The following is a 27758-nucleotide window of genomic DNA, read 5'->3' as shown; positions in this document are numbered from 1 at the left end:
TAACTGGACGACCGAACTGTTTCGCGTCACTGGACGAGTGCATGGCCGTCATCCTGCCGTCTATAAATTGGAAGACATGAACGGAGAAGTGCTCAAAGGAACATTTTATTTGCCCGAGTTACAACGTGTCACCAAAAAAGAAGACGACGTGTACGACATCGAAAGCATTCTCGAACGCAGAACCCGTAAAGTGGGCAAACGACGTGTCAAAGAAGTCAAAGTACGTTGGAAAGGATATCCACCCAGTTTCGATTCTTGGATCGACGCATCGCAAGTCATCGACTATAAAAAGAAGAAGTGACCATCATGCCCTTTCACACATCAGACGCAGCTACGTCGACCACTCCCTCTTCACCTAGTTCTTCTGTGCAAGATTTACAAAAACAACCCTTGTGGGTGTGGTGTGGAGAACGTGTGCCTAAAACGCAAATCGTCTTTTTCTGCCAAATCTTCGTGGTGTATTGTGTCATCGGGGCAGCCATTGCCAATTTGAGTTTGCAACAAGGAGACAAACAATTGTGGACCATTTTATTGAGCAGTTGCATCGGTTACCTGCTTCCCAATCCCTCCCTGAAATTCTCCTCGAACGGGAACCTTGTGTCCAGTGCCAGTGTCAGTCACCACTCCAACAACAACCACAACCAGAACCCCATTTTGGGCGGAGACACGCCTCTGACGTCCAGTAATATCCCCTCGGACAGCCACAGAACTCTGGAATTATGAGTCACCAAAACCAATTTTACTTAACCTTACCCAGTGACAGGTCCATGGAGGTGTTTCCCCACAACACGTTGTGCTGTTACACGGCCAAATTACCTCAGGCTATCCCCTTAGATCACGAAGCCCATTGGGAAGTGGCTTTAGTAGAAATGATTCACCCGACCCAAGTCCTCAATGTCCTTCCCAATCAAAATAAATTTGATGTGGAAGTTCTTGACGTGCCATTGCAACAGGAATTGGATAAGAGAGCCATATCTGACGTTAAAAAAACCTATAATGAGAAAACTAAAACGTGGACCTACCACTTGTTCATTCCCCCAGGCTATTATTTCAGTGGTCAACATTTGGTCAACACCATAGCTACCAAGTTTAATGGAGTGTTTGGGAAAGCTTTGGAGCATGTCAACAACAGAAGTGTCACCATGGAATACCACAAAGTAGCTCGTCGCTTCTCGATGAAATTTGAGCGGAGTAAAATCATGTCCATTTTATTTTGTCCTGAATTGTATGACATGTTGGGCGGAGACATGAACATGAGAACGACCATACTCAATAACAACGAATTACCCATCGTTTACGACAACGAGTCTTTTAGCAAGTTATTTCGTACCCCAGTAGAACTGAACCAAGGACTGAATTTGATCTTTGTGTATTCCGATGTGGTGGAGTACAACGTGGTGGGACACACCTCCGTGCCGTTACTGCGTGTCATTCCTTTCAAAGTGGATTCTGCCACGAACGCTGACGAGGAAGGTGGAAACACTTACCACGTCCACCGCGAATTTGTCCATCCTCACTATTTGCCTGTCAGCAAGTCGTATTTGGACACGGTCAACATTACTATAAAAGGAGATTTGGGACAAAATATTCCATTCACCAAAGGAAAAGTCACGGTGAAACTCCATTTTCGAAAACGGTTCTCTCACGACTCGTAAGTAAGTCATGTATCCAGTGTACCGAGGGGTTGCTCGACAGCGAGGACACGGTTTAGGAGACATGTTAAAATCGGCCTTTCGTTCGGTGGCCCCGGTGTTGAAACCGATGGTGACACGCGGATTGCACGCCTTGAAAGATGCGGCACTGACGCAAGGCAAAGAATTTCTCCAAAATGTCATCATCGACAAACAAAACCCTAAAGAAGCCTTCATGAGGGCAGGCAAAAATGTCTTGCTGCAAACGGGCAAAGACATTTTAGGCCGACGAGACACACCTATAAATGCCCTGCACGCTACCGAGTCAGGCATTCAGCAAGGACAAGGCAGAAAGAGACGACGAAGAAGAAAACACCCTTTCACCAGACTTCAAGCGAGAAAGGCCAAGAAAAGAAGAACCGTTCGAGACTTAGACGTTTTCGATTATTGAAACACAGAAAAAAATGATGCACCGAGAGTCTTGCGCTTGTTCCAAGACGGAACTGGATCTGTTTGCCATGCCCCCCCCCCACGATGATGACGATGCAAGAATCTCAGTGGGTGGAATTTCACCCCGTCTCCTCACTGACCGATTGCGCTCCCATCGAGTTTGAAATCAAAGGACAGCCCGAAGATTACATCGATCTGAATAGCAGTTACTTGTACTTGAAAGTCCAAGTTCTAGATAAGGATGGTAATGGAGTAGATGACGCTGAAGATATAGCTCCCGTCAACAATTTCATGCATTCCTTGTTCAGCTCAGTGGATTTGTACTTGAATAACAAACTAGTCAGCAGCAGCATGGATACTTACCCTTACCGTGCCTACCTGGAAAATCTCTTGACGTACGGAATAGATGTCAAGGATACTCATCTCAATGCCTGTGTGCTGTGGGAACCTGACACAGCGGGCAAGTTCGACACAATAGATGGAAGCAATTCCGGCTTTGAGGCAAGAGAAGAGAAAATCTTAAACAAGAGGAGTTTAGAACTGATGGATCGTTTGCATTTGGACATGTGGTTGCAAGAGAAATATTTGCTGAACGAGGTCAATGTCCGCTTGAGACTGAATCTCAGCAGTACTGCTTTCCATTTGTTGGCTGGTGGTGATGCTATTAAGAATGGAAATCCTAAAAGCAAAATCGAGGAGGCCAAACTCTACGTACGACGCGTAGAAGTGTTACCCAAAGTGGGTAACGACATCAGTCAAACGTTGAGCAGAACGACCGCCAAGTATCCCATCCGACGTGTGGAAGTGAAAACGTTCACCATTCCCAAGGGACAGCATTCTATGATCGAAGATCATCTGTTCGAAGGACAGTTACCCAAGCGTTTAATCCTTGGTATGGTCCTGAATTCAGCCTTCAACGGAGCCTTCGCTGAAAATCCTTTCAACTTTCAACACTTCAACGTGAAGAAAATCGAAGTCAGTCGCGATGGCAAGACCTTGTGTACCCGACCTTTCGAACCTGACTTTACCAAGAACAATTACTTGAGATCGTACTTGTCCCTGTACGAAGCCACCGGTCAGTTAGGAACCAATACCAGTCACGGCATTGAGTACAACGATTATGCAGGAGGTTATGCTTTGTGGGCTTTCGATTTCACTCCAGACCAAGGCAGCGACGAGGGACATTTCCACCCTATAAAATCTGGCCAGATTCGTGTGGAACTTCAGTTTGCAGAAGAACTGAAACAGACAGTGAACGTCATCCTGTATGCAGAATTCGATAATACCATAGAAATCAACAGTTTGAGAGAAGTCATTCTAGATTACTAGAAACCATGGAAGACTGTTATCCCTCTTTACCTAGTAGAGAAGCTTTGGAGATGAAATGTGAGGAGACCGTAGAAGGAGAAGAATCTCAAGACAAAGACGAAGAAGTTGTCATGATGAAGTCGAGATGGCCAGAACAAGAAGCCCATTTAGTCTGCTGTTTTGCCAAACACTTGGTCGATAAAATGACGGAATTGATCAAGAAAAATTGCTATGGATGTCAAAACGATCATCCCAGTCAAATTCAACACGATAAATGCCTGATGTTGAGTCAAGAAGAAAAATTGGACGAGTATCTGGACGAAGCTTGGAGTCTCATCTCGGACAAAGACGTGTTGCACCAATGGTATAAAGACTTGCGTGAACATTCTTGTCCACCATTAACCACTCAAGAGATCCATCGTATCGAAGCTCTCCTGTATCAGAGTGAGGAAACAGAACGAATAACCGCTTATTATCAGACATTTTCAAGCAAAAAGTCAGGATCGAATTGACAACTTATTATTACCTGTGAAGAAGAAGAAAAAAAACACACACACAAATCAATGGATACCTGGGAACTTTATTACCTTTTGAACCACAGTTCGTATACAGCTTCTTGGAATCCGGTCGTCTGTGCTAAAGATGAACTCCCTCATCGCAAACCTAAAGACCATCAAGCTTACGTGATCAACACGGACGACAGTCATCTCCCAGGAACCCACTGGGTAGCCGTCTACTTTCCTCAAGAAGGATGTGTGGAATATTTCGATTCGTACGGATTACCCCCTTTGGAAGACGATATCATCGACTTTATGAGAAGAAATGCTCAAACCACCCGATTCAATAATGTGAAATTACAAGGCACAGATTCCTTGGTGTGTGGACAGTACTGTGTGTATTTTCTGCATCATCGCAGCCTGGGCTATTCCTTAGAACATTTAGTGACTCATTTTGATCCTCGTTCTTCTTCTAGAAACGATGTGAAAGTAGATCGATGGTTTTGTGACCATTATGCTTATCTTTTGTCTCAAGCTAGGAAACGTAGTGTCCATCAATGGCCTAATGATTTCCAACAGTGGAAATCACAATTTCATTCACAACGTTGTCAGCCCTGTTCAAAGTAGTTTGTATTTGAAGAAAAAATGTTTGTGATTTGAAAAAGATTGTTTGATGTTATAGTGTTGGATTATTGTCAAAAAATGTTAGAGTTGTTGTTTAGTGTTAAGTGATTTTTGAATAAAAAAATGTTGTGTATTGAAAAAAATGCCTTTGTCTTTTGTTTAGCCATAAGAATGTTGGATTGATGCTCTTTCATTTCTTACTATCCCTCTCATGACACTCATTGAACGTTGCGGCTCGAAAACCGTGTGGGGATGTTTTCCTTCACGTCCGCGCTTTGACTTTAAGAACCGGGGTTGTTTCCAGTCTAACCATCCATTGTCGACTCATGCTCCTACGAAGATGTGCTCCAAACTAGCTAAGCTCAACGAAGCCTACGTGAATTTGCATAGGGTCAGACACAGTCTGATACCGAAGCCAGAAGAAATAGAGAATGTGAGAATGTTAAAAATCACTGAAGACCTGATAGAAGAGCTCTTCAGAGAAGAAATGAACAGGGAAAAAGAAGAATGGACAGAGAAGTACAGACTTCAGAGACAGCAGCAACAGCAGCAACAACAACAACAACAGCAGCAGCAGCAACCTGAAGCTGACAGAGGCTTTGTCGATTGTCGTATGGACACCAAAGAGTTCTTCTTCTCTTTCCGAAGAAGCAGACCTATCGCCAGAAAGTCTATCCTCAGAGGACATCGCATTCTTAGAAACTAAAAAAGAATGCCATAGCAAACAAAAAAACAGCCCTTTTCAGGGCTACCCCAATACTCTAGAAAAGAAATAACAATCGATTTGCCAATGTGTATAGGTAGAGTAGTGTGAATATAAACACTAACTCTTTATTGATAGTGAGAGTGTATGTGATTGTGTGTTTGTAAGTGCTCACGTAGGTTGATGTGAATAGTAGATTAAAATGATGTTTTTTTTGGTGTTTGAGGTGTATATTTGGAGTTAGATTGGATTGATTTGCGTATGTAAATAGTCTATTGAAGTGATTTATAAAAAAATTTTTAGAATAGGAATGGGTAGCATAAAAAGTGAGTGAGTGTTTCTTTTAGGTCCGCGCGTTGTTTTTTTTGGTTATGATCTATGTAAGATGAATTTTATGTTTTTAGGGGGATGTTTTCCTTCACGTCCGCGCTTTCACTATAAATTAAAAACTAATCGTCAGTTGGGTCACATCGTGGACCTGTTAACAGCAAGAGAATGAATACAAGGATTGTGAAGCTGCTAGAACTCCAGATGCACCTGGAATATGCCAGGCGCATAGTAAACGTACTATCAGCGGAGGCTATAGTAGAAGAAGCAAGAATAAAGAAGGAAGAGGAGGAGAGAAGAGAGAGGGAAGAAGAGGAAAAGAAAATAGGAGAGAGGATGTCATACAATATTCCCGAGACAGAGGATTGGGGTGCTGAAGCGAATCATCCCGCCTCTGCACTCTCAAGACAAAAAGTAAAAAGAGACTGGAGTCAAAGATGTGTGTATGGCGCCAGACCTGGAAGGTGCAACCATTAGATAGGTGCATCTGGAGTTGAAAAAAAAACAGCCCTTTTCAGGGCTACCCAATACTCTAGAAAAGAAATAACTATTAATTTGCCAATGTGTGTAGGTAGAGTAGTGTGAATATAAATACTAACTCTTTTTAAAATATGTGAGGGTATGTGTTTGTGTGTTGGTGTCTGTAAGAGCTCAGGTATGTTTGTGTGAATAGTAGATTATGGGTTTCTTAGCGTATGTGAAGAGTATAGTTAGGGTTATATTATATGAAATGAGAAAGTAGGGGGGATGTTTTCCTTCACGTCCGCGCGTTGTTGGGTCATGATCTAGGTAAGATCAATTTTGTTTTTAGGGGGATGTTTTCCATCACGTCTGCACTTTCAGTATAAAACTAACAGTGTTGGCCATTGGAGCTCATTCTACGGAATAAGCAAACAAGAAGATGCCAGCAGCTTCATCTTAATACAACGATCTTATGGGAAGTTGGTATTGGATGGTAGATGGATTGAGTGTAGCAGAAAGGGTTGAACAGGAATGGAGGTATGAAGTGACAAAAGACTTCGTCTCAAGACAAGTAAACAGCCTGCACTTAGCCGTAAGCATCGTGAAAGAAATGATAGAGGATGAGGAGAAGAGAATCAGAGGTTTAATTAACCCACCGTATGTCAAAGTGGGTAAGTTAAAAGAAGCAATAGATCATGTGACAAGTGCAAGGTGCTTTTTAGAAGACATTGTAGAATGGACAGATTGGTGTTTCGCGAAGTGGGGGTTAGAAAAACTTAAGAAATCTGAAGAACTAATGAGGAATGTGCTGACCAAAGAGGTCAAGAAGATCAACGAAAAGTGGTCCAATGAAAGAAAAGACGAAGAAAATAGAAGAAAAAAGGATGAACTAGAAAAACTGAACACAAACTGGATGAAAATCCAAGAGAAGTTCCGGGCCATGGGCCACCCGGACTGGCTGCAGGAAACAGAAAAGAAGAAGAAGAAAGGAATGATGGACAAATTAAGAAGATGTTGGAAAAAGTTAAGAAGATAAAAGAAGAAGAAGAAAAACCCAAAGGCCCTTTTCTGGGCCAGCCATATATCTCGAAAAGAGATAGCCTTTCAATTGCCTACCCCCCTTTTTTTTTTAAAAAGAAAAATCCCATGTTCAATTCCCTTTGTACGTATATTAACCCACAATTTATTCCCATGTTAAATTTCCATTGAGGCTAATCTGACCCACGATTTTTTCTCCATGTTAAATTTCCATTGAGGCTAATCTGACCCACGATTTTTTCTCCATGTTAATTTCCATTGAGGCTAATCTGACCCACGATTTTTCTCCATGTTAAATTTCCCTTGAGGCTAATCTGACCCAGGGGTGTTTTTAATGCTAATTCCCATTGAGGCTAATCCTACCCCCTTCACTACTTGCATCAGTGATGACTGGAATTCATAAAGGAGTTGCATTCTATATTTTGAAAAAGGTCTCCGTCATTGTTCATATCAGGTTGTCTCTGTCATATGAGGCATCATGCTGTAGGAAAGGCTGCTGATAAATTAGAAGGAGAACTCCTTAAGTATCAAGTTGGCGCTCTACCTGACAATGTACTTCGTGTGGACAGAGTTGATTTTTTTCATCTTATTTCCCAGCTAAAACAACCAATAACTGGAAGATATAAATGTCCTCTTCTTTGTCAGGCTATGAAAGGAATATTGGTTCTTTACCATTCTAATGCTGACTTTGAGAGATTGTTCATCATTGTTAACAAAAGTGAAACTGAATTAAGGTCCAGTCTTTGTAACCCAGCACTTAGTGATCTACTTGTGTGCAAAACATAGTCTCAGCTGGTACAAAGTGTTTTGAAATGCAATATGTGAGTCTGTTGCTTTTTAAAGATCAAAGTGTTATGTACGAAAACATGAAGCAGTAATTGATGTTAAAAGTCCATAAGGATAAATAAATCATTTTGTACATATGCTCATTGAATTTTTTTTCATGTTATATATGTATGACTCTTTCTGTTCCGATTTTCTTTTTGTCCACTTGGATTACACTTTTTTCTCGCCAGGGGTAGGCATGTATGCTCTTCTAATATCACACCCTTACTACAAAGAGGTCAAAGTGACTTGGCATTTCACATTCTTTTGACTTGGATCAAGTTTCCAAATTTACCTTGGTACGAGTCTATGCTCTTGAAATAAGTAACAGAAAAGAGTGTGGACAACAAGCGTTGTAAAATTAAACAAATAATATATTTCCCTAAAATACTAATTGAAAAAAGAGAGTTACGGTATTGCGAATTAGGTCCAAAAATAATACAAGAATTAAAAGTCCTATCAATGAAATGTTCTAACTGAATCAGAGTTCAATTCCAAGATGGAAGGCGATGTTTCAAGTGTTAAGGACAACTTCTAGAATTCTTATCATAACATCAGCTATAAAACTAACTACAACGCAAAACAGCTTCCCGGTTGGGGGCTAAAGAGTTCAACTTTCATGAAGAAATATAAGTTTCTTATATGATAAATGATTCTTACTCTGAGAAAGAATAATACATTTTTTAAAAGTTGTTTACCAAACTGTCACTAAGTTTGGAACAAGGTCAGCCAACTAGATACAATGTATCATGTATTAGTTGTTTACGTCAATCTCTCTTCTTTACAATATCAAATCCAGTAAACAAAATTACATTACAGTAGCATGTAATGGAATATTGTTTAAAAACAGACCAGCAATTAAATATACATAACACATCCCTCCATAAAAGAAAGAGAGAAAAATATTTATATAATAAAGCTTTCTTTTTACCATATGTCAATTACACATGTGGCTTATATATAAAAATAACATAAGAAGAAATCTTATGATTGATACAAAGTATACATGAAATAATACATTTCTATACATGAGAAAGTGCATCTACTATTAAATTATCTTTTACTTTGATGTTCCTGATGTCAGTATTATATTCCTGCAATAACAAACTCCACATCGATAATCTCTGATTTTTGTTCTTCATCTTGCCGATGAAAGTAAGGGGGTTGAGATTACTAAATACAATAATCGAAGGAGCTGAGCTAATGTAAACTTCAAAATGTTGTAATGCCAATATCAAAGCCAAGCATTCCTTTTGATTGTAGAATACTTTCTCTGGTGCTTATCTAATATCTTTGAAAATAGTACACTGGATGATCAACATAATTTTTTATCTTCTTGAATCAATGCTGCCTAACCCCAACATCACTTGCCTCAACAGACAGTTTACATGTTTGGCTGAAATTTGGAGCATGAATGCTGAACTCCTTTGCCCTTACGGCCAGTGCAATTTGCCAAAATCCTCTTAGAAGGTCAAATTTGGTGACATACTTTGCATTTCCAATTTTATCAATAATAATAATAATAATAATAATAATGAGGACATTGTATAGCGCCTAATCTTCAGAAGCTCTAAGCGCTTTACAACTTTAAAACAACACCTATAAGATAAGAAACTTAATAATATTATTACAAAAACAAACAACATGAAATTAGAAAAACATTAAAAAAATAATATAAAAAAATAAAAAACATGCTGAGAATATTTCAGATAGGAAACATTATTAGGTCTTTAAGTTTGTTCTTGCAGTCGAAATAAATGAGTTTTGAGAGCCCTCTTGAATGTGATCGCTGTGTCTTTGTGTCTAAGTTCAGTGGGCAATTCATTCCACGTTGCTGGGCCCTGGTATGCAAAAGAACGCTGTCCATATGACTTTGTTTTCATACTTGGAATAATGAGTATACGATTGTCAGAAGAGGAGCGTAAGTATCTTGCTGGTGTGTACACATGGGTGAGGTCAGATAGGTATGTTGGACTAGAGTCCGTCAGTGAAACTTAGCACAGAGGACAAATTTTGTGTTTGATTCTGGATCGAATGGATAGCCAGTGTAGGATACAGAGCAGCGGGGAGGTGTGCTCTGATCGTGGTACTCTAAGTATGATCCGAGCAGCTGTGTTTTGAACTTTTTGAAGTTTCTGGAGTAGATATTGAGATGAAGCAGACAACTGAGTTACAATAGTCCAGTCTTGAAAGTACTAATAAACACACAAGTGTTTTAGTGGCATCAACTGAAAGATATTTGCGAATTGAGCTGATGTAGTCATCGATTCTTGGTAATGGAAACGAATCTGTTTTAGTCACACTGTTCACTTTTCTGTAATCTGAGCACATGCGGTCGTTAATTCTGATTATATAAAGGTCTAGATAATTATCGCACAAGCTCCACCGACAATTTGTAGAAAAGTCTGTTTCGACTAATGGAACCTTAGTCTCTAAGGGAAACAACTGCAAACTATTGACAACTAAGCTTATGAGAGTTGCGTCCTTAGATCCACATCTGTCCGATGTCTTTGTACTTGACCTAACAGGCCTAGCAGTAGTTTTCAAGAAGCTGCATCAGAATAGATTTTTGTGGATTTTGACCTCACGAAACGAACGGTTTGGTAGGGAACAAATATGGGAGGATACTTTATTTTGCAATTGACACCTTTCCCTCCAAACCCTAGCGATTAAGTAGTGACTTAGGTGTCCTCTGCACACTAATAACCTACTTTACTGTATGTAGTAATCTCGGCAGCTATTTCGACCTGAGCTATGGACGGGAGGGGTTGGGGGAAGTTGACTAATAAAGATCTACCTTTGCAATCTTGCGCACTGGAAACAAGCTTTTGAAGTCGATGTAAATGTTCCAAGCCTTTCGATAGATTGCGTGCTTCAATGTAGGACGTCCTTCTCGATATTTAAGATGTACAGATGCGAAATATCAAGCTAGATGTCGTGGCCTCGTCCACGAAGTAGGGGTACTAATAATAGTTCTACGAAATATCGGGAAGGACGACTTACATAGTTGGTTCATGATTCTTACCCTTGGCCATTATGCCTCCCTCCCCCCTTGAGGATGTATTGTGTTGCCTTGATCTTCAATTTCAAGATTGAAATACTTGATCAGAAACTCGGTCATTACACAGTCTTTCATTCATTGCGTTTTCACTTTAATAATACCAGAGATATATATATTACATGTCTTAGCTATTAGGGCTTGAAATTATATAAGTTCACAGACAGTGTTCACACTATAGTATATAATAGTATTTAACTGTTTTCTTCTACCCTCATTTGTGCTTCAGAGACCCCACATTTTTAATTTGACCCCCAGTTTTGATACCAAAGTTTGTTTTTTACTCAGTCTGACCCCCCCCCCCCCAGTTTTGCCACGAAGTAGATTTTTGACTCTTAGTCTTGCACCTTTAGGGGATACACTGGTACATATATTTGCTTACCCTTCCATTTATTTGTACTCCTGATTTTAAAAATGAATATAAAAAATAACAAAACTATCATTTCAGTCATTAATTTATAATTACTAACCTGATTGTTTCCAAGTGGCTTGCAGTGCTGTCATATTGTTTGCATTTCATACCTAATAGACTCTACCTTTGTAAACAATCAAACAGCTTACTGTCCTTTTCCATTTTCTAGAACTGTACATTTTCTGACAAACTTTTGGCTGCTCCTATACAGTGTATAGTTTTAAAAAGAATTGGATAAAGTCTTACTTGTATTCTGAGGGATGTGACTCTGAAGTTGGGTAAATTTTAGGAATTTTTTGCGAAGACAGCACACTACTTCATGATTGTTGTGTGAAACAAATAGTTATTTTGAACTTTTGAGAGAGTGACGTAGGAAAGGTGAAGTTGTTTGCATTTGTAACATGCACAATGGAAATAATGTTGGCTTACCTCTATGTTACTTTTATGTAATGTGGCTGACATTTCTTTGGATACTGTACTTGTGGAAATTGTACATGATCTAAGCACACGGTACAACAAAATGTATGCTCCCCTGTGCTTGACAAATTAACCAGAATTAATCAAAAGTACACTAACTTTAGCAATTATTAAAATAGGGAAAACAAATTTTGCTGAAGTAGACAATAGCATTTACTGAAAGTGCAATGAACCAAGTACAAAATATCTGAAAAGTAAAAAAAGTTATTGGCTCTTTTTTCTACAATTTACCTCTGAAGTCCAGGAAGTGAAAATGACCATGCAGAGCTAGCAGTTTTTTTAAACGAGCACATCTTAAGTGAGCCCAAGCTGTATACTCTAGAACCTAAATTACACCCATCAATCATATATCAAAATAAAGGGAATTAAAAGTTCTTTTAACAGCACCTAAGATATACAAAGTCTTTATTATATAGCCAGTATAACCAGTGAAGAAATCATAGGAAATTCTTTTTCCTTAAAATTCTAACCGTATGCAAAATACAAAACTGTAGAGCACCACCATAGACATGGCCATGCAGATATGGCACCATTTTAGTAAAGAAACTCCCATTTGATTTGAATCGTGCAGAAGATGAGATTGCTAGGTTCCCCCGCTGACAATAAGTTTAGAAATTATAAATTGATAAATGAAATGTCTAAGTTCAGTGCATTGTTTTATATCCATGATGATTTTGTTTTAAAAATCAGTAATGGGTGGTGGGTGGTGTGAGCGAATACTATGGTTCCAAAAATGGGGGGGGGTCCCATTCTCACAAATCAGGCTTTTCTTGTATCTCCAATGTTCCAAAAGAGTAGGTTTTGTACCCCAATTTCCCTAAATGGGGGGTGAAAATTTGCAATGGTTAAAAAAATGAGCAAACAAGACTGATGGTGTCTAATAGTAATATCTTTTTGCATGGAAAGAAGATAAAAGGATAAAAATAAAGTGCAAAATGGGCCTCATCCACCATGCAGTGGAACCTGCATTGAAAGTTAGTTAATGCTTTTGTGTGGAGATACCTGTTAATAAACCCAGTACTTTTATTTGTCAGTTATCTCCCAGTCAGAGGTCCATAGCATTGGGATAACTCTGATCCTACCCTACTGTATGTTTGTAATTCCAAACACTTTTATTTTTATAATATTTTTATAATTGGATGTACATCTTTTGCTACTGCTCCGGTGGCCTAGTGGTTAGAGCATCAGCCATGGATGCAGGAGGTCGCAGGTTCGAACCCTGGTCAAGTCAACCAAAGACATATAAAATTGATACTAACAGCTATCTTGCTAGGCATTCAGCATTAAGAGGTTAGTGTTAAGACTGATCAGCCTGGTGTCAGGATAATGTGACTGTGTGGGACATCATGCTACATATATTGACATCACTATAAACTGGCACACTGCCAACATCATACCGATATGACTGAAAGATTGTTAAAGCTACATTAAAAATCCAAATATCACACACACACTTTATACTATAAGTACTTACAATACAGTTTATTTTTTATGTCAGTAAGATTATAATTACAGATCTGCTTTATCTCCATTTCTTTAAAACCATTCTTAGTTTGAACTTTCTATCACCACATGCAACTTGCTATCACCACATGCAGATATTTAAAAAGAATGTTTAATCTTAATGAAGAAACATGTGAGTATTTTAGAAACAGTAATTGCCAGAATTTTATTAACTTGAAGAAAAAAAATTAATATCAAGCATCAAAAAGATGTCAGAAGGTCCAGTTTTGCATAGGAAAGACTTTAAGTATAAATAAAAGTTAAAAAGTCAGATATTTGAGATGAAATGCCAATTAACATTTGATATCAGTGGTTTTTTTTATACACTCACAGATTCATATATTCCATTGTTCATTTATGAAACACTGCACCAGCAATTCACCTCCATGATCATAGAGGTTAAAAATGTACTCGAGTGAATTTTGTGTGCTTCTTTCAGGTCTGACCAATGTGCCTCGTTATTGAAAAGTTTGTTCTGCTGAGAATAGCACACACTTTGGTTTATTGAAAGCCTGTCATTGAAAGTCATCATACGTAAAGTTAGTTTTCTAAAATTAGCTCTTTCTTTTTACTTTTCAGTATGGTGTGGAGTGATTGGTCTCTGGTACAGATCGGTTTCCTTTTGATCAGAAGATATGTGGCTACTGTATGGAAATCACCTCAAACATATACAAATAAATTTATTGAAAGGTAAAAGTTTTAAAGAATGCAAACTTGATTTGTTTTCATTACACACCTGCCTCCTGTATATCATTTTCGGTACTCTTTGACCAGTAAGGTTGGCATGAAGGATGTCTTAGAACATCTAGTGATGGATGAGCTAACTACATGCACACGTACTTGTAAGCTCAAGGACTCGGGGGTGGGGGGGACCTCAGTGGTGCTAATATGTCTCTTGGCTATTGCACTGCCCAGATCGGTGTTTATTTGCCACTTGTAATATTATACTGTGAAATCACTAAATTTTTAGATATCACTTTTCAGGGGTTGGTAACAATTCCATTTTTATCAAAACTATGACAGTTGATAAATTGCCAGGACTTCTTGTCAAAATTATTATGTAACCTCTTCCAGGGAACTATTCCTGCTTTATAATTCCATGCCTTAACCAGGTTTGGGAGTAGACCATTTGATTTCATGGGTAAAGATTTCAAAAAAACAAATTCAAAAAGACATAGGAAAGAAAAGGGGAAATAACTGCACAAAACAGCAAGAGCAGCAAATTTCATTATGTTACAGGAATCTTCTTAACCTACTGAATTTGATTCTGTTCCAGAGTTGGTGTTCATCGACAATGATGCAGCCGCCTTTAAAGTTTTGTGTCAGTTGACCTATACATCTAAGTGATACTGTGAAGCTGACATCTGCATTACAGATCATATTTTTGAGAACAAACATAAAGGAGTGTGTTAGATTTTAAGCATATTTATAATTCTCTAGCCATACTTCACAACTTGAATTATAGATGAAATATATAGATGATATATATAAACACTCTCAGGTTATCAAAATCAAAATTTCAGTAGCTGAAACTGAAATACCCAGGGGACCTAGGATATCAGTTTGAGAGTACAATTTTTTATATATATATATATATATATATATATATATATATATATATATATATATATATATATATATATATATATATATTTATTTACCACATACATTAAAAATAACATGGCATTTAAATTGTTGGTATAAAGCAATTTGATACACCAATACTCCTGGAATATCAAATTGTGATCGTTTTAGATCAATGATAAGTTTCCACACATTAATCATTAGTGATGTATGAAAATAATGACAAAAAGTGTTAATAATCCCTGTTTTCTAAATGACTTTAACATGGTACACATTTTCATCCGAATCCTTTCTGCTTTCTGTTCCCCCCTCCACTTTCATGCATGATGGACAAACTACGCAGAAATATGGAGTGAGAGAGAAAAGGAATTTTGGCTGGATTAAAACCTTGAAATTTAAATTACACCAAGTAACCTACAAGAATATGGTTCACCGTAATGGTATGTGATCATTTTCCTCGGGATTTATCTACAGTGTTTATATAAATAATGATACCAAAGTTGCAAACCATGTTGACATTATACAGTAAATTTCTTGGTTACGTGGAACACTTACTGTGATATATTTAATGTTTTGTTGTTGTTTTTGTTTTTGTTTCTTAAACATACTATAATGTTCTAAAAAAAATTGATTATTATTAATTAAATATGAAAATGTCCAAAGGCCTCTCTTTCTCTCTGTGGACCATCGTAGCAAGATATGGGCTAAAATGTATGAAATGATGAGCGTAGAAGATTTTTGTTTTTGTGTCATCCTATGATGTCTCTGGACTTATGAATATGGTAAAAGTTAAGTCAAACCAACCTAAGGATGAGACAGAGAGAGGGAAGGAGAGAGAGTTTTAAAGTCAAACCAACAAGAGAGAGAGAGAGAATGAGCTTTAAAGTCAAACCATCCAGAGAGAGGGAGAGAGTTTTTGTTGGTGGTATGGTTACTAAAGCAGAATAATGACTTAGATCAACTGTAAATACATTAAAATATTTTAATTACCTCTTCTTGGTTTGCCATTTCACCTAGTTTCTATTCCACATTAATTTAGGTGCTCTAGTACCTGAATGGCGTAGCTAGCCATCTGTTTGTATGCTTTACTTTGATCATTAAAACCATCTTTCATGTTTAAATCATTAGTATGCATTATATTGATTTAATCAATGTGAAGACAAATTGAAACTAAAAACAGAAAACAATCATCTTATCAATATGCATAGGTGATTGTGAATAGCCACAAAAGGCATAGAACTTCGTTTTGTAGCAGACACACTAGGGTATGTGAGGAGTTATTAACTTGGTCAATATACAGCTGCCTGTAGTAAATTTTAACTCTTGTTCAAAGGGCAAATATATGTTATTGAATGTGATATAAACAAAATATGTGTACAGTATGTATGCTGTATCAGTGATATACTACTTGTATACATTTTTCATTAAAAGGAAACTCGGCAAGCCTAGTTTCCTTTTAATGAAAAATTTATACATCTCATGAAATATCATTGATACAGCATAGATACTATACACACACACACACACACACACATATATATATATTTTGCAAATTTTAATGCCTTAGAAAATTTGATCATCAGTTTTTCGTGTTATTAATATTTCAGTTGAAAGCATAAACATTTTGCAAATAAGCTATATTTGAACCAATTTTTTTATTTTAAATTCCCAAAGTTGTTGATTGACATGAAACTAGGGACATATAGTTTTGTGTTTTAACACTGTCAGGAAAGCCTGGTAACATGGTGGTGAGGTTTCTAGCCAGTCTTTATAAAGAGACACAGCAAAATCTTCAGAAGGAGTTTGCCAAGTACACAGGAGGATCTGTCGACCTGGAGAAAGATGAGGCATCAGGGATAGCTGTTATTTTGCTCAATAATCCTTCCAAGAAGAATGCAATGACAGGTTTGAAATCATTAGTCTCTTTCCTATCTTCATGCTATGGAGAAATATGGCTATTTTTAGGAAGCAGAATAAACCCTTTTTTAAACTCAACCTGACAAAGATGAAAATCTTGGATCCACAACTTAAGACCTACATGTTTTTATGATTTGTCTATTTACTTGCCAGATATGGAGGTTTCTCTTTGAACCTTTCTTTTTTATATCATCGACACATGAAAACCTACATTGTTATATATAATTGGGTTTAATAAGCATGACCCTCACAAAAGTTGGCACATGTATTACTGGACCTGAATAAATACCATATGTACTTGCTTATAAGTCCAACCAGCTGTCGAATTCATAGACCCAGATCTGCATAGCAGTGCTGGGTCTATGCTGTTTTTTAGCAGTAATAGGTGGAATAAATTACATTTCTGATCTGCCATCCCAATATGAGATGGCAGATCAGGGTCTGTGTTATTTGCAGTCAGATTGGAATTATAAGCAAGTACTTATGGTATGTGAAAGTTTTGTATCTCCAGAGCAAAAGAACTCTCAAACACAGATGATAGTGTAAGGAATTTTGCAAATTTAAGAAATTGCAATGAATAATGCTACACCTACATTTGGTATGCTCACTGATGGATTGAGAGAAAATAGAGAACAAATGATGAGAATAATTGGAATTCATTAACAAAAAAACATTATTCAAATGCAAAAGTGCAATCTCTGCATATTTCATAACTTGAATTGTATTGAAAACTGAAATAAAGAAACAAATAAATCACATTCTAATTTTTAGACAGTAGTATTGGACCCCCCACTCATTTTATCCAGGCAATTGCCTAAATTGTGTTTCTAAATACTTCAGCATTTAAAATTGTTGTGATGATTTGATCATTTGTATATATGTGGGAAAAAAAATAAGCAATAGGGCCTGCTATGAAAGCTGTTCATAATACTTGCTGATGTGAAACAGCCTAATCGCACAGCCCTGTTTTTTGCATCTTTCTTTTAAATTTAAGAAAAAGTTTATAGCCCTTTTTCTGTGTTTGATCACAGTTTGTAACCATATGCTGCATAAAATCCATCATTTTTTAATTAACTTAAGTTAGTATGCTACATCAGTAGTGGCTGGTTGGCTATTCTAGAATGTCACCCACAGCAACAAACTAAGCATATGTAAAGGGAGGTAATGCAGTCAGTAGTTTGGACAAGTCTAACTCTTCATTAATTTTAATGGTAAATTTCAGAAATTTGGTCAGAGTAAATTTAAAATACAAAGAGATTTTCAATCCACACATAATGTTTTACAAGATTATGAAATTTTGAAGATTTTCTCCTAAATTGGCCTTGAATCAATTTTGACTCCATTATGTTTTTTTTTATTTCACACTCCATACATGTGAAGGAACCAGTCATGGTATAAAGTAGTATTATTTGAGGTATAGGAAACCAGACTGCCTGGAGAAAAGCACAAAACCAGTTTCCATACATTTGACACTACATGTGATCAAACATGGAGCAGCAGAGCCTCAAAGATTGTATGTTGTAATATCTCTTACCAGACATCCCTTTATAGTAGACAACTGTTATACATATGCTTATTTTATAAATGTTCTTTATGTTTTGGTCAGCAGAATTGTGTATGATGGACATTATTATCAATACATGAATAGATTTTTCTCCCTTTCAGCTTGCTTCAGGTGCTTTCCTTAAATTTTGCATATTGATGAAATATTGGAAAACCCCAGGATTTTCTGCAACCACTTGATGACAGAAACAGTTACATAACTGAGTCATAACTGATCTGATCATGTTTTACATTCATAGAGTTCCAACCACATTATTCAGAGGTTGCAGTTTGGATATTTTGGGTGCTTGCCATGAACATATTTGATTAGTCAGTCAAATTGCTCAGTGGATTAGATTTGTCTAGTTGACTTGTTATTTCAAAGACAGCTCGATATCAGTATCATTTCTTACATGGAAGGTATGAAAACCAGTCTAGCATCACAGTAAGCCAATATGTTGGCGGCAAATTGTAGCCATTTACCAGATGGCCTATTAAGCGGTTACATTGAGTCATACCTGTTTGAAATTGTTATGAAAACTATTTATTTTCTCCAATATTATGACTATTACAAATATTATGTCTTTATTCTGCTGACAGAAACTTCAGCATTGATGAGATTTGACCTGGTACTTGCCATTTGCATTGCTAATCGCACAAGTACACAAATCTTACAACCCACATGTTCATGACATCTAAGGTCCAGTAGTCACATGATATCAATAATAAGCCATTTCAAATGTTGCACAAAAAAATCTTAAGTGAAAGTTCTATACTGTTTATAAGCAAAAAACAAAAACAGGAGAACATGAAATTCTTTATATATTTATTCTGAAAACAACTACCTGAGTTTTGTTGTATCATGTGACTATCACATTGACATGTGCTCTCTTCTTGATGAATCTGACTGTCCTGATTGCTGCTACAGCGACATGTTGCTGGTCGTTGTTCTCAGAATAAATATGTTGAGAATTATATGTTCTTTCTGGGTTTTACAAAAGGTATCTGACTTTCATTTAATATATTTTAATTTTTGTAGAACAGCATGAGAAAGGAGTTGTTGATATCATGTGACCTTTGGACTTCTGATGTCATAGTTTGAGATTTGTGTAGTCATATGGCTAGTATTGCAAATGGCAACATCATGTCAGGTTTCATCTATGCTGCCATTTCATTAAGTTTGTCAGTTGATTAATGACATAACAAAAATACTTGCCATTTCTGAGAAAATAAATAATTTTCCTCTCAATTTCATGCAGGTATGACTCAATGTAACATCAATTAAGTTTTCTATGCCTGCTGGTAAGCAACTATTCAATGGCAGATTCCAATTATCCATAGGCAATTGCTTTGACCCCTCACCCCAACCTAAATGTCCAATTGTAAATAATGGGGTGGGAATAATCAGAGGAAACACGGATTAGAAAATGGACTGCCATTCATTTCAAGTCAGATTTCTAGTTTAAAAAATGTCAAATTTCTGAGCTGAACTTAGATGCTAGATTATTACACTGTGATATGTAGCTTGAAGTATTGGTTTCAGATCTTAAATAGGTTGCATGAGAAATGGGAGATTATCGTCCCTTGTATTTTATATTAAGAAATTATTCAAACCCCTTTGAGTATCACTGCAGGTTTGGGGACTGATTTACAAGCAGACATTTGTCGAATTTACAGATAATCCAATCCTTGTTTATAATTTCAAAGGTCTTTTTGTCAAAATTTAAATCAACCCTTTTGTAAATAGTTTGTTTTTATTTGATGGAGTTTTATCCAAATTGTCTTAAGAAATTTAGGTTTGAAAAATCTTGTTTTGGGTTTTACTGGCACTTCAGGATTTAAATTCAGGATTTAAACTTTTTCTTTACAAGGTTCTAACACTTTGCATTTATTGTTTTTTCATATTACGATAGGAAAGGTTTACTTTGCATAACATGCATATAGATTGCTACATTGATCATTAACTGATTATTCTGATTTCTTTAGAATTAAAAGTTTGAAAGGAAACAAATTTATGTTCATTATGTTGTTTCCTTGTACCAACATAATGCAGGCCAGCAAAGCAATGTTAGAATTTTTTCTGTAAATTTGAAATGACTTTATATGCCAGTTTATAGGAATAATCAGTAGTCAGACCTGTCTCGTATGATACATTTTGTGGTTTAGTGCATGATCATCTTTTCTGACTGACATGTTTTGGGAGAGTATTGAAAAAGAAATATCTTTTGATTTTAAAAAATGCATGTTTTGTAAGCTAAAATGTTCCTTAATTCCATTTAGTAATGATCATATATGAACCTGGAAAAAATTAATTTCATCCTGGAAAAACCCTAGAAATGACTTAGAAAACCCCTGGAAATGACCTAGAAAACCCCAGGAAATGACCTGAATATTTATCTTTAAGACGGATCCATACTTATTTTACATCATTAGTTTGTTCTGCTTTGATTTCATGTCTGATATGATCTTGCTTTAATTACAACAAATAGAGTACAGATACGATGATGGGCACCCTACAGATTAGCAAAATGATGGCTCAGAATATCCTGTCATTTAAATTCTTTAAAGTACAACATGTAACATTGAATATACTGTCATTTAAATTCTTTAAAGTACAATATGTAACATTGAATATCCTGTCATTTAAATTCTTTAAAGTACAACATGTAACATTGAATATCATGTCATTTAAATTCTTTAAAGTACAACATGTAACATTGAATATCCTGTCATTTAAATTCTTTAAAGTACAACATGTAACATTGAATATCATGTCATTTAAATTCTTTAAAGTACAACATGTAACACTAAATATCATGTCATTTAAATTGTTTAAAGTACAACATGTAACACTAAATATCATGTCATTTAAATTGTTCAAGGTACAAGATATTACTCTAAACATCATCTCATTTAAATTGTTCAAGGTGCAACATGTAACATTGAATATCATGTCATTTAAATTGTTCAAGGTAGGACATGTAACACTGAACATCATGACATTTAAATTGTTTAAGGTACAAAATGTAACTCTGAACATCATGTCATTTAAATTGTTTAAGGTAAAACATGTAACACTGAATATCATGTCATTTAAATTGTTCAAGGTACAGCATGTAACACTGAATATCATGTCATTTAAATTGTTCAAGATACAACAAGTAACTCTGAAGATCACGTCATTTAAGTTGTTCTAGGTACAACATGTAACTTTGAACATTATGTCATTTAAATTGTTCAAGGTACAACATGTAACTCTGAATATCCTGTCATTTAAATTGTTCAAGGTATGACATGTAACACTGAACATCATATCATTTAAATTGTTCAAAGTACAACATGCAACACTGAATATCTTGTCATTTAAATTGTTCAAGGTACAACATGTAACACTGAATATCGTGTCATTTAAATTGTTCAAGGTACAACATGTAACACTGAATATCCTGTCATTTAAATTGTTCAAGGTATGACATGTAACACTGAATATCTTGTCATTTAAATTGTTCAAAGTACAACATGCAACACTGAATATCTTGTCATTTAAATTGTTCAAGGTACAACATGTAACACTGAATATCGTGTCATTTAAATTGTTCAAGGTACAACATGTAACTCTGAATATCCTGTCATTTAAATTGTTCAAGGTATGACATGTAACACTGAACATCATATCATTTAAATTGTTCAAAGTACAACATGCAACACTGAATATCTTGTCATTTAAATTGTTCAAGGTACAACATGCAACACTGAATATCTTGTCATTTAAATTGTTCAAGGTACAACATGTAACACTGAATATCGTGTCATTTAAATTGTTCAAGGTACAACATGTAACACTGAATATCTTGTCATTTAAATTGTTCAAGGTACAACATGTAACACTGACTTAGTAAAGGAAATTTATTTAAAAGTCAGTAACACACATGAGTCTGTTTACAAAACTGTATAATTCAATTAGCATTACAAGGCCCATATTTTGTATGTTAATAAATTTTTGCTTTATAAAGGATGATTGTACATTACAAGTGAGAGCAGATAATTTAAATGACAGCAACTTTACATTTAGATTTTCCCCAAAATATCTATTTGGTGATTACCAGGATTAATATGCCAAATAAATGTTAGTGCATTAACACTTTCAATACAATTTTTTAATATTTAAAAAAAAATAATTATGCTTTTTACTGCTGCTGGATTCTAACATTTTCAGGGATTTGTATCCTTCATTCTTGTTTAATGTAATGGCACAGTAATTTTTCTTAGAAGGAAACCTGTTATTCATAAGAATCTCTACAGGTCTGCATTTTATGCAACACTCTGAGTGAGTCATAACTGTACAACTTGTAAAGCACATTAAGAGTACTGGTAATGTTTGTTAAGGACACTTGTCTATAAAAAACAATTATATCATGTCCCTAGAATATCTTTGATACACAGGTTTCGCTGTGTTTTATGTTGCAGGAAAAATGATGAGTGATTTGGATGATGCTGTGAAAGAATTGGAGGAATGGAGAAATGGAAAGGGTGTGATTTTGACGGGAGCAGAAAAATCCTTCTGTTCAGGAGGGGATAAGTCTACAATTCTTCAGATCAATACACCATTGATGGGAAGGCTTATGTCCCAGTACATGCATGATATCACTATGCGTCTTTTTAACATGCCTCTCATAAGTGTGGCTGCCATTAAAGGTTTTGCTATTGGAGGTGGGGCAGAATTAGCCACAGCTTGTGACTTTAGGATTATGACTGCAGCATCAAAAATTGGATTTGTTCAGAAGACTGTGGGTTTGGCCACTGGCTGGGGAGGTGGAACAAGACTTGTGAGGTTAATTGGACGGACTAGTGCTCTGAAGCTGTTAAGCTCAGGAAAGGTGCTTGATGCTGAGTCAGCAAAAAATATTGGATTAGCAGATGAAATCATACAAGAAGAGTGCGATATTGTTTCGGAGGCAAAGAAGTGGTTGTCAAGTTATTGTGATGGAAATGCACAAGTTATTCAATCTGCCAAATCAATTGTTGCAGAGGCAGCGGAGAGTAACATGGCCATGTCATTAGATCATGAAAGAAATGTTTTCAGTAATCTATGGGGACAAGATGATATGGGTCCTTTCAAGGACAATATCAAACATAAGTAGGCATGCAAGCTGGAATGAAGAGTATTACCATAAATCAGCAAATTTTTTACTATCATAGAATTCATGCAATTCGATCAAGATAATTAACTTTCTACAAATTTCATTGATATTAATAGCAAAATACAATATTCCCTATAGCTATTTATAGCCTGTATCAGGACAAATGGTCAGATACGTTATCTTCGTTATGGACCTATATAACTATTGTTTAGAATGGATGCATGCAAAAAAAGTTTTCATTTTTGTGGCACCATAATGTGTATCCATACCTAATACACTGAGCTTTAAATATGTAAGGAAAAGTACACTATTCAAAGTTCAGTAAAATAGATGCTTCCCAATAAGGTTGCTAGCAGACTATATTCTGTCCATTTTACCTGGATGATGGGTAGCCTGGCAGTTTCTCCTATGTGTGACTACCAAAATTGACCATTTTGAACAAGGCACACTGAAGCAAAATCAGCTTATAAATTAAACATACAAGATTCTAACACAAAGCCAGATTTGTGTTCTGTTTATGTATGCATGTTTTATAACAGAATCTTGAGATTCAGTGAATTTATTTCAACTTCCAGACACCATATAAACTCAACGATAAATCTTCATGCATGCCACAGATATGGCTGCCAGTGATGTCATTTGGGAACCATCTATAAGAAACAAACTACTTTCAAAGCAGAAAAATATAGCATTCAGTTTTTACTAAGAAAGTTATTCTACTTTAAAAAGAGGAGTATCCAAGGGAGTAAATCATACTGGAATAAATTTGTTAGGAATTCCTGGCAAATCCACTCAGTCAGAAGGGCTGTAATATTCATGTTCCATCAGCAAGAGTGAATTATGTGCAGTCTAAATGATTTGTTCACTTTATATGAATTCTATTTTTGGTATAAAAATATTTATTGGAGGAAAATTAAAGTAAATAACTATAAATAGGGAAAAAGGAAAATAATTACCAACTGATTAGTGAATACATATCTGCAAATTCTGGTACAAGTAGAATGTTATCTGCATGAGAATTATTTAAAGGTGAAACAAATGTTTGGTACTTTCCTGGGATAAAATAAGTCAAATATTTTATACCAATCTGTTCCATCTGGACAACTCAGTTGTTATTATGTGCATCAATTTTGACAATGATTTAAAAACAGGCAGTGACTTCTGGCTGGCACACACACTTATAAATATACTGAGAGGCAGTAATTATTTTCATTTAATTCATAATTATTCTCTTTGCAATATTCTATCTACAGATAAAGTGGGACAGTTCATATAGGGATGTCATAAGAGGTGGCTGATATGAATACCAAACTGGGGTCGGGGTATGGTACCATTTCATGGAACATGCTGTATTTTTTTTCCAAAGGCGGCACTCACCCAGTGTGCCATTTTGTCCAGCACAAACCTGCAATGACCGTGGGTGCATACACTATTACCCATTTCCATTGATTTGTCACAGATCGTGTTTCTACTTTATAACTTTCAAAGGATTTTTACTTTAAAAGAACAGATTCTATGAAAACTTAAATCATGCTTGATTGGTATTTTTTTAATGTCAGGAATTGACTGGGTTATAGCCCCACATTGGTTTTGAAGTTTGTTCTTTCATAGTGAATTTTGTTTCAGCTCAATGACTGGCAAATGACTGTATGCAGTAATTCAATTAGTGTGCACACTGACATTTAAAAATGGGGATCAAAGTCAAGTTTAATTTTCACCTGTTTGTGTAGCAATGCAAAGCCCCTGTTTGACTTAGAAGAAATGGGATTCTTATGACATTAATCTGTTTCATCAAGCATTAGTTACTTTCATTGTATATTCCTATTATTCGATTTCAGTTTCTGTGATTGAGTTTGGACAAAATTCGGTTTCATATTGCCATGACAGAGATCTTTGTGTGGTCACTGAAAACGTTGCTTACTTGTATTTCAACAAAATACATACTACAAGCCTCCACCCCACCTTTGGCTTTGTCCAGGATCTAAATATGACATTGCCTTTTTACATTCTATCCTCCAAAGTGTCCTGGATATTTCAATGCAGCTTTTACTTGTTTTAATTCCCAAATAAATAAACAAAAACAATAATAAAGCATGGTTTTGTTACAGGGAGATAACTCTTGGTATACAAATAATTCTACTAGTTGAGCATGATATGATAGTAATTTGTCACAGCAAATTGTATTTTGTTGCTACATCTGCTCCACGTGTCAGTACACTCTGATATGCACAAATAAGGAATATTTTACATTTTTAAATTTATGACAGTCTGAAGAAATGGAAGTTACTGTAAAATTGTGATTGTTATTATCTGTGTGTTTTACTATGAGGCAGTTAATAGTCACAGAAGTAGAAAGAGTAAAATAAGATTGGTGAGAATGGGAATTTAAAGCCATAACTCCAATAAAACGATGAGGTGGAATGATGGAAGTCCAAATCATTCACGATATCAGTTGATATAAAGATATATAATAATTTCATTAAAATCCAAAGTTCCATTGAAACGTTATGCTGCATAAGACTGTTTCAGGAAGACCTGCAATTAAGGGCCATAACTCCTGTAAATGATTATGTGGAATGGTGGATATCAATCTCATAGAAGTATTGTCAATGTAAATGGGACGGACAATCAGAGGACAGTAATCCAGTAAACGATCTCGTGGAACACAGGAAATCAAACACATATTCAAGGTCTGAGCAATATAAAGTTTCATTCCAAATTTGAATGAAAATTTACAATCTTTGGCAAAGTACAACTGCAGCAACCAATTCAGGAAGATGAATATTAATGGTAAACAAGGCCTGTGAATGATGTGGAATGCTGGAATTTGAAAACATTGAAGTTCTTGTCAATATCATGATGTTTGCCATATTTGGTTGAATCTATAAATACAGAAACTAAAGCAACGAGGACGATTGGTCAGGGGACATAAGTCATAAATAATGTCATGGAATGCTGGAAATCAAAACTAACTCAGTTTCGTATGAGTATAAAGTTGCATGTAAAGTTTGTTAAAATTTAACCATTTTGGCAAAGTTATGCTGCAGAAAGGAAAGTTAGAAATTCATAGTCATGGGCATTATCTCGTCATGATAATATATGTATGGCAGAAATCGAACTCTTCCGATGTATCCTTATTATAAAACTGCATACCGAATTCAGTTAAAATGAAAATGATTCTCAGAAAGTTATCATGCTGATGAACGACGTGTTTACTACCGCCCATTTCGTCCAGCAGAACCATAACATACAATGACACCAAGGCAATAATAGTTCACTGATACGATAAGAAAGAAAGAATTCATAGTCTTTATTTTCTTTTTATGTGAGACTTATTTGTTAAGTTTTGTTCTCGAATTAGAATACTATACTGTGTTGGAAATCATGTCTTGGATCGTTTCCTAATTCCAATATGTTTGCTTTTCATTTCGGTAATTGTTAAATCTATTTAGATCCATTCTCTCTCTCTCTCTCTCTCTCTCTCTCTCTCTTTTGTAGGGTGTCCCAAATCGGCGCATGGACAAAATCGCTAAGAGACAAAAGGTCAGACTAGAGATAGATATGAAAAGTGAGATAATGTCCAAGTTTCAAATATTATTTTAGGAGACAGTCTCAGCTTTGTGTAAGCCTAAATATTTTGCAGTCATGGAAGCAACCGAATCGCAGAAGCAGCAAGGGCATATTTTTACATGATGGCTATCAGTCTCGTTAAAATCGCTTAATTCAAATTAGAATATGCGTAGGGGAAAAAAGTCAGCAAATGGTCGAATGAAATTGTATGTAACAGGTTGTTGTTGTTGTAGGGTTTAAACCATTTTTCAGCACACGAATAGGCGGCCAGTATTAATGGTGGAGGAAGAACCCGGGAAAACCCCTGAAAGAACCACCGACCCATGAGAAGCTACTGGCAAGCTTTCTCACATACCCAAACTGGCTGAATCCGAGACTCGAACCCACGCAGACAGAGGTGAGATGGCAGTGATCCGTAACGAGAGCGCTTTAGACCACTCGACCACTCGGGGCCCCGTATGTAACAGGTGTAATAAGTTGTTTCGGAACTTAATCATAATCCCATTCCAGAACTTTATGAAGTTCAAAGGCTGTGACTGAGATAAGTTGGCGTGCCGTGGCAACTGCAGATAAACCTAAGCAAATCATAGCGGAGCATAGAAGGAGGTTCGCTAGCGTCAGTCAATATGTTGCCGTCATATACTGCCTTGCAGAGAACGACCCAGAAAGAAAGGAAGTAATCCCAGTGG

At 36.2% G+C, this 27758-nt stretch overlaps 1 protein-coding gene across 2 annotated transcripts; it reads left to right on the top strand.

Annotated features, from left to right (window-relative positions):
• Positions 1-10360: 10360 nt before the first annotated feature.
• On the top strand, positions 10361-26902 carry LOC149806711 (ethylmalonyl-CoA decarboxylase-like). Of its 2 annotated transcripts, none has more exons than XM_089956792.1 (4): positions 10361-10468; positions 13895-14005; positions 16628-16804; positions 22826-26902. In XM_089956792.1, the coding sequence occupies exons 2-4, from the start codon at positions 13951-13953 to the stop codon at positions 23497-23499; spliced, it is 906 nt and encodes a 301-aa protein (XP_089812918.1). In that variant the 5' UTR covers positions 10361-10468; positions 13895-13950; the 3' UTR covers positions 23500-26902. The 2 variants fall into 2 exon arrangements, with proteins under 2 accessions (XP_089812918.1, XP_089812923.1); XM_089956797.1 differs by lacking the exon at positions 10361-10468 and adding an exon at positions 15243-15339.
• The last annotated feature ends 856 nt before the right edge of the window (positions 26903-27758 follow it).

The sequence above is a fragment of the Sinohyriopsis cumingii genome, chromosome 1 (genome assembly GCF_028554795.1).
Source record: "Sinohyriopsis cumingii isolate HCF-2022 chromosome 1, ASM2855479v2, whole genome shotgun sequence".
Taxonomy (NCBI): domain Eukaryota; kingdom Metazoa; phylum Mollusca; class Bivalvia; order Unionida; family Unionidae; genus Sinohyriopsis; species Sinohyriopsis cumingii.
This window is presented reverse-complemented; position numbering and strand designations above follow the sequence as displayed.

Excerpts from the sequence above, each read along its gene's own strand:
- LOC149806711 (XM_089956792.1), top strand. The coding sequence starts at position 13,951 with ATGTGGCTACTGTATGGAAATCACCTCAAACATATACAAATAAATTTA. Across the intron at positions 14,006-16,627 it reads ACAAATAAATTTATTGAAAG|GAAAGCCTGGTAACATGGTG; the intron begins GTAAAAGTTTTA and ends TAACACTGTCAG. Across the intron at positions 16,805-22,825 it reads CAAGAAGAATGCAATGACAG|GAAAAATGATGAGTGATTTG; the intron begins GTTTGAAATCAT and ends TTTATGTTGCAG.